This window comes from Mus caroli, unplaced genomic scaffold (genome assembly GCF_978045245.1).
Source record: "Mus caroli unplaced genomic scaffold, Mus_caroli_1 scaffold_5, whole genome shotgun sequence".
Taxonomy (NCBI): Eukaryota; Metazoa; Chordata; class Mammalia; order Rodentia; family Muridae; genus Mus; species Mus caroli.
In genome coordinates this window covers 534,671-543,628 of record NW_028227260.1, presented here as the reverse complement: position 1 = coordinate 543,628, position 8,958 = coordinate 534,671, and the positions used below count along the sequence as shown (strand labels likewise).

Below are 8,958 nucleotides of genomic sequence, written 5' to 3'. Positions count from 1 at the left end.
TAGGCACAATCTGATATGCATTGTCTCTTTAATAAAATATTTCTTTCTTTGTAATATTATCTTACATTCTTAACATCTGTCCAGTACATTTTAAAGCTTTCCAAAGTACAGCGCTTCTGTGCTGTCATAGGCAATACTGTCACTGTACTTGACACTGCTAATATTCACCCTTGTTTCTCTTTTCAAATAAGTGCCTTTCATTGCATCAGTAATCGATGATATTTTAAATCTCAACAGAAACAATTTAACTTTTTTGTTGATATTTTATATTCCGTTGTTGTAAATACACACACACACACACACACACACACACACAGTGATCAAAAGAAGCTTTTGAGCAAAGTGTTTATTTACTTATGTACCTTGGTCACAATATATTGAATGAAGCCAAGGCATGAAATTGGATGCAGGCATTCCATGAAAGCATGACGGATAATGGCGATGACTGGCTTTACGTCCATGTTGTCTTCAGAACTTTTTCTTATAACTCCAAGAACAACTCGCCTACAGATGGTAGTGTTCACAGTCAGTATGGTCACCTTATATTAATCGTTAATTAAGTTCATGGTTTACACACAAAACCACAAGTCAGGATGATGGTAGCATTTCTACAGTTGAGATTCCTGGTTCTCAATATCTTCAGAATTGTGTCCTTATTAAAGAGACCATTTTTCACCAAAGTTTGGTAATTGGTATTACAATAGACAGTTCTGTCCTGTTTCTAATTTCAAATTTGAATATTATTTAAAATTTTATAAGATTAAGTACTACTTTTGTTAAAACAAGAAAAAATATGTTGAGTATCATTTAACATTTTCATAGTATGAATATTTCAATAATGAAATTTATCTTTGTACTTATGTATAAAATTTAAATCTGGTTTAATTAAAATAACATAACACTTTGGGACAAAGATACACATTAGCAACCCTGCACTAGAAGCCAAGATGGAGAAAACCTCCACAACCACCATGAACCTCCCGCTGGTGCTGTGGTAGACAGGGAGGAAGGTGATCCAGACACTGCAGAACACCAGCATGCTGAAAGTTAGGAACTTGGCTTCATTGAATGTGTCAGGAAGGTTCCTAGCCAAGAAAGCCAAAGTGAAGCTCCCCAGAGCCAAGGAGCCCAAATATCCCAGGACAATGTGGAAGGCAAGGGCAGAGCCTTTATTGCAAAGAATGACAATCTTCCCATGTTCAGATTGTATATCTCTGTCAATAAAGGGAGGAGATGTTACCAACCAGATTCCACAGAGAACAAGTTGGATTAGGGTACAAATGGGAATGACCAACTTAGGAGCCCCTGTTACCAACATCCCTCTCATTCTTCTTCCTGGAGTAGTGAGCTTGAAAGCCATGACCACAGTTATTGTTTTGGCCAACACTGTAGAAACAGACACAGTGAAAAATACTCCAAATGTGGTCTGCTGCAAGATGCAGGTGACCTGGTCAGGATGTCCAATGAAGAGCAGGGAGCAGGGAAAGCAGAAGACTAGAGAGATGAGCAGGATGTAGCTGAGAATGCGGTTATTGGCCTTCACAATGGGAGTATCCTTGTACTTCACAAATGTGACAAGGACTAGAATTGTGATGGCCGAGAAGGACAGTGCCATGCAGCCTAGAGCCATCCCCAGTGGATCTTCATAAGCCAGAAATGATACAGCTCTTGAGAGACAGTAGGTTTGCGCTATGTTGGCATACTTATCATCTGGACATTTTACACACTGTTCCATATCTGCTGACAAATGAAAAAGAACCCTTATAAGTTATCATAATTCCATAGGTAGTAATTTTATATTCATGTTATTCCTAGGAAACATCAATAAATAAGTTTCTGTTCAGCATCTATTCCATTCCTTTTTGCTGTAGGAACCACTAACTTAAGATATCTCTGTATTGACCTATGCATTGTGATGAAATGGAACGGAAAAAAAAATTATTGAACAAAACCAAAAATATGATGAATAATAATATGCATAATCTCAGATTATTTAATTCCTCCAAACATAAATCCACTATTCACAGTCAAGGGTAGTGTGCAGACATCAGTACTGGTTCCAGTTGATTAAATGCATCATGTGCTTTGTTTGCTCTGTACTTGTGCCTTGGTCTGTATCTACACATAGGAACTAGAACATACAATTCCTCGTTGAAATACTGATTGCATTTAGGAATATTTTCATTCTTGAAGCTGTACACCTCATAGACCTATGCATGTCCCTTTCATTGTTTTCCAATCTCTATCTTGCCAAATACACATTCCATGCTATATGGCAGGAACCTTATGGATGTTCACATTTATCCCTCTTTCCTTAGCTAAGCTCTAAGCCATCTCTTCTTGCATTTTTGAAATCTTCACTCTTGTTCTAAATCTTCAAGAGTAAATATTTAATACTTTGTCCATCTAACCTCTTAAAATATATTTCATTAAACAACAACTGTTACCCTGAACATCTGGTCTTTTTCAGAGAGTAAGCTGGGTGATAGAGGGAAAGATTTTGGACTGATCAGGTGGTCAACTTTCTATGTGCAACAAATCAAAGAAAAATAAACATATGCATAGATTATTACATCTAAAATATTTCCTTAAAACAATTTTTACAGGTTTGTCCTCCTAAACACTTTCTATACAATATAAAAGCAGTAACCATCATATTGTGAGAGAAATGCCTTGTTTAAAGAAGATATTGGAATTTATTTGCTTGGTCTAAAAGAAGTTGGCTCTATTTAACTGATTGTGCTTTCATTCATGGAGATGTTAGGTCTTCAGTTTGCATCCAGGCCATTTCATATTTCTAGTTTGGATAGAGAAGGTATTCAAATTCAGCAAATATTCTTCTGTATGCAAGAATGTACCTGTTTCATTGGAAACATCATTTTCTGGGCACTGAACACAATCAAAGCAGCATTCTGCTGTTTCTTTTTGATAAATTTTCCTGAATCCAGCAGTACACATCACACTACACACGGAGGAGGGAACCTGAGGCAGTGCATAAATGTTATATAATATGCATGTGAGTGTGTGTATTTCATGTATTTATCATATGAATAATGATCCATAGATTGATATATGGGGCACTAACAGAAATGGCTATACATATTTCTCTGATAACCTCTATCACTTAACAATATCAGGCCCATTTGTATTCATATTTCCCTTCAACACACTGAGTATCACACAAAAATTACTACATCAAGTAATATTATTTTTATATAATTCAGGTTGTGTCAATTCAAAAATTGTCCTTCCTAAACTGATCAATCCAAAAAGAATGTTTAGGTGGCACAAGTTTTTCTCTCATGATTTATAAATTACAAAAAAGAATACTGTGGTGTATGGAGGGAGAATGTAGGGTAAATCAAGAAAGAGTAGTTTGATGACTATGACCAAAATATTTTATATAAGACTCCTATAAAATTAATGAAGTACTCCTAAGTGTAAAAGAAAACCTTGAACACACTATCCCTTTCTCTCTTTCACCTGCATCTATGAGGGAGCTCCCCACCCACCCACTCCTGCCTCATCACTCTAGTTTTCCCTGTGCTGGGGCATCAAGCCTTCACAGGACCAAGGGATTCTCTTCACACTGATGCCAGATATGACAATCCTCTTCGGAGGAGGGGAAATCACGAAGGAAGAAAACATTTAAAATGTAAATAATTAAAAAACATTACAATATATATAAATTAAAATGAGAAAACCTTGAATCTGGAGAAACATTTATGTTAATGAATGTATGTTATACTTAATTAGGCTATAAATATGTTTACACAGAATTAAAAAAATTTCCCATGGATAATATATTTAAATTGTTTTCATTAATCATATGTACATATATATTTTACTATAAATCCATTATATATATATATATATATATATATATATATATATATATATATATATTCCTGTATTGTAGGTAATAGGCATTTGGATACTACTGAACATGGAATCAGAGGCCATTGATACATCTATGTCCAGATATACTTGAAGTTGAGCATTATCAAAACTTCATTATTATTACTTAGGATGGTCTTTTTCAAAAGTATCAATTGGTCTTAACCACAAAGTCTCATATTTTAAAATCCACATATCCTGAAAATAATTACGGTATACCCACTGATGTTCCTCCAATGGCCCATTCCAAATCACCAGATATATGAAGTTGTTGACTCTTTGGAAAACAAGGTAAATAGCTTCCTATTTTCACTTTTAATCCAAGGCCTTGTGGAAAATTCCAAACGATGAAAATATCATACTCTGTACACTGATTTTCTCTATGCTTCATGTTCACCACTTCTCCAACAGGGTTTGTAAATACCCTGGTTTTCATCAAGGAAGACACCTAGAAGAGATTCATGCTTAAAATATCAATAAAGCATAACAATAAAGGTAATGCAAAATTGACAATCCCCCAATTTCTTAATGACTTTCAGAAAAGACAGCTGTATTGAAATAAACGTGTGTAGAAAAATACAGTATACCTCATTGATAACTGAAAACTTATATATTTCAATTAATGATAGATGATAAAATGTGCTAGGAAAAAATGATTACTAGATAATAAGTAACGCAGGGCATGAGTGTGAGTGTGTGTGTCTGTCTCTTTATGTGAGTGTCTGTGTGATGATTCTTGTCAAAAATACTTTTTTGAAAAATGAAACAGTATATGAGAGACTGAAGGGGAAGTCTGAATCTGGAAATTGTGAAAATAAATAATTTTCATGTACATACAGAATACTCAAAAATAAACATAAACTTAGTAAAATGTGGAGTCAGTCATTTATGTTATTGTAAATTGTTAATATAAATGGCTAAATAAAAATCACAGCACATGTGTTAATTTCTGAGAAACTATTTTTTAGCCAAGCATTCCAGTCTAGTCATCACTTAAGGCTTTTATGATAAAACTCTTGGCTCCTATTCTAAATTTTGAACTCTTTTGGTGAAATGTGAGACACCTTTTCACAAAACTCACTGATATTCATAAAAATGTATTAGCTCCTATTAAATATTATATTTGTGCATGCTATTCATCCATGTAAAAGGTTTATTAGAGAGTTGAAAGAATAATCTCTGACAAATGTACAATTGTTCGTCTGGGTCCATTTAAAAGATCACATTGATATTTCTAACCATAATGGAATGTAAAACTTTACCTGCTGACAAGCAGTGAAATATCTTTTGTGTTCTGCCTTTTTCTGAGTCTCTACTTGTTGAAGAGTGTATTCATGGTAGGTGTGGGCCGCAGCATAAACAGCATTATACAGATTGTAACCTTCATCACTCATGGCCATATCGTAGCTGTGCAGTGCTGTCCATTCCAATGTGTTGTTGAATGTAAAATGACCCATTTTACCTCGGTTCTTAGAGATTGAAAAATTAAAATAATTCCACTCCAATATTGTTTGAAAAATATCTACTGGGTATTTGGCAGTGTTCATTGTTTGCATAAAATTCCTAAATTTAGGAATCTCCACTTTGTGGTGTGCAAAAGTGATAGTGCTTTGGAAGAAATTAAGAGTGAATTCTTTTTTATTTGTGATGACATCCCATTGTGGCGTTGTGATCCAGATTTTAAGAGCTCCTAAATCTTCCTATCTTCTAAAGCTGACTTCTAGAGTAGAGTTCATTTCACCATAAATGATAACAACCTTTGCTGAAGATGCCATAATTTGGTTATCATATATTGTAGACCTTGTCATGTATATCTGCATGTTTTCTGGGATCATATTAACAAAAGCTAAACAGATCCCATGCCTTTGGCTCTCTTCTCTTAATTCTGAGAGAAACTGAATACCCTGATCATCATCTGAGATGAGCAGTCCTATCCAAGTCCATCTAAAATGAAACATCAATGACACCATGCCACGTGATAAAACTGTGTCCTTGGGGGTACCTGATGGACATGGGGCAGCCGGTCATGGTCGCATATGTTAGGATTATATGGTCCAAAGAAAACCTCAAGGATATAGAAGAGAGGATGAAACTTCCAGTGAGGAATATGATTATTAGGGTATTTGGACTCATATACAATAATGCTACTCACCTTCCAAAACAACTGTTAAGAACAGTCAGATAGTACAATACATATCATGTATCATTCCTATTAGATTCTAGAATATTCCTGACAAGTCTGGAATTCCTCGAACTCAGTTTTACCTGTTTGCACAGTACATGTATGAACTGAATATTCATATATATATATATAAATATATATATATATATATATATATATATATATACACACACACATATGTGTGTGTGTGCATCTGTGTGTGTTTGTGTAGAAGCACACTCACAAGTATATTCAATTCAAGATTTCTTGTAGTCACCTGTATTGTAATTTAATTTTCTTTACCCATTCAGTGTCACAAATTCTTACCAGGGGCATCGAAGAATCCAGTTTCAGTTTTAAGGAAGTTTTCCATGATGGTCCTCTAAGTCCTATGGCACATGAATCATCTACATAACAGAAATAATTAACAAAATTCATATGTCCATTTATTTGTGTATATGCTTGGTCCATAACTCTCAATAAATCATGACAGTTTCCACCAAGGATGGAGAACATCAAAGTCATGTTGGGTAAAAATAAGGATTCTTGTTGATCTCATCAGTAGCAAAAAACATTACCAGAAGGAGCTCATATTCACTTCCTGCAATTCTAAAAGAAGGCATAGTGATGATTAAGGGAATATTTGAAATATAAAATTTCAACTGCTGTAATATTTTTTAATATGAGATATAATAAATCTGCCTCTCTACTGGGGTAATTAAAGGCGTGGGTCACCACTGCCCAGCCTAATTATTTTAAGATACATTTTATTGAATGTTATTTATCCATTTCAAGATATACACAATGATACAATATACAATATGACCAGAATATTATTCTTTAGGTTCTTGTACACGGCAAGTTAATGTTACCTTTTAGTGTGTTCCTACTATTTCTATCTTGTAAGAATTTTATGAGATTTCTTTTAATATCTGAGTCTTCCTAACACTTTGAAATCCTGTAAGTGATGTCTGAGCACAGAGATCTTCTCGGCTCCAGCACACTTGGCAGCTCATTCGTTATTATTCACTATGAACATGAGTAAAGCCATCAGGAGTAAAGCCACCAAACATGGTCTTTAGCTAAAATTTGTATTTTTCAATTAAGAGTTCAGCACCAAGTTTTTCTTTCTACTCCAAAAAAGTATATTGACACAGCTCATATATATGTAATTTTAACACTTATTAGGGCTTAAAAATTGTAATCAATGAGAATTTCCACAATTTTTGTAATGAGGTGTGGGAAAATTCAGAATTCATCAGAAATAAAATACCTACTCACCTAACAGAGAAGGATAATAATGTGAAGCAGCCATCACTATCAAAGTGTATGTACAGTGTACTGTGGCAACCAATTGAAAAATATATTCCTTTATTAAAAAAGATATGAAAATTTAATAAGAGATGAGATGACTGCCAAAGACAGAAAAGCACAAGAAACCTTGGTTTATGAAAGAAAGAAGTCACAGGCACCATTGATTAGCTAAAAGGTAAATGATTTTAACACTTGTTCCCTCATGATCTGGAGCCAAAAATGATAACATCTCACCCTTTGGATCTCAGACCTAATAGCCACATTGAGAACAGGTTCTTTTCTGCAAGAAATAAAATGATTCTCCTAGATTTATCTTTTCAGACCTCAGTTGTAGAGATTAAGGCGAGAATTTTACCTATGTATCCAGGGCACATGACATAGGATGAATGGAAAGGAATTGTGAATATATATCACCTACTAAGTATTGTTAAATTTACTGAGTAGTTAATAGAAATTTTGACCATGTATCTGAAAGTGATAATAAGCCTAAACTGTCACTGTGCATTTGTGTAATTGGATAAAAAGATTATTTTGGTGACAGAATATGAGACTAGCATTCTTTTTCCACATTCAGTATCAAATCCTGAATTGCAGAATGAGGCTCATTTAAAGACAATTTTATAAAGCAAAGTATATGTGTATTCACAAGTATATAAGTAATAATTTACATTTAACAAGGTATAGTAGACCAACCCATACAAAAATTTCGCAATGAAACAATGCAATTTCATCTGTTGGAAAACAGAACTAAGTAACACTTTTATGAAGGCATTTAGATGCATGATCATACACGAGGCATTGGCAGACAATTGAATATAGGCAGTGATGCAGTCTTACATATTGAGTCCTTGACAAAGGTGGAGATTGTGAATTCAAGGAAGATGAAGAGACATATTTCAACACATATTGTCAAAAAAGACTCAAAAGAGAGAATCCAGAATTTCTTATTGTCCAGAATTGTGAACTGGAGCATAATGTATTAAAACTATATTAAACTGTGACACATTTAAAAATATTAAAATAGTGATTGATATAATAATTAATTTTCCGTGGTTCTTAAAGTTACATGGTGAGGAATAGAACAGAACGCACAGTTTGCATATACAGCTAAATGTTTCTAACTAATGACATTGACACGGGAAATAAAGTTAATGTCTTACCTAAAATTTAAATCAGAATTATAAAAAATATCTTCAATAGGTTCATCAGTTTTCCAAAGGTAAAAATGGCATTCCCTTTGCAAATTTCCATCATTATCTTCACTATTCTTTATCCTCCAAAAGCAACTTGGTTCAGTCAAACAGCACAAGATGGGAGAAAACTTCAGAAACAAAAATGAAATTGTGAAAGCACAGAACTTCTTCATGTCTGCTAGGATCTAAGATGGAGCTGTTGTGAAATCCGTTTCTGATGTAGAAAAACATCACACACACATTTACACCTATGTGTCTGTTTTAAGGCTATGGCTGTCTGGAGATCCACTTATTATATTCACAGTTCCTTTCCATCCCTCCTATGTCAGGCTTCCTAGATACATAGGGAAAATTCTGGCCTCAGGTTCTACATCTGAGGTCTGAAAAGTTTTC

At 34.1% G+C, this 8,958-nt stretch overlaps 1 protein-coding gene across 1 annotated transcript; it reads right to left on the bottom strand.

Moving 5' to 3' along the window:
* Positions 1–343: 343 nt before the first annotated feature.
* On the bottom strand, positions 344–8,738 carry LOC110288138 (vomeronasal type-2 receptor 116-like). Its single transcript, XM_085837512.1, is given in 8 exon segments — positions 344–1,740; positions 2,859–2,982; positions 4,121–4,345; positions 5,160–5,896; positions 5,899–5,962; positions 6,386–6,597; positions 6,600–6,667; positions 8,533–8,738. Coding segments are annotated over 8 exon segments (2,544 nt in total). The 3' UTR covers positions 344–832.
* Positions 8,739–8,958: the final 220 nt, after the last annotated feature.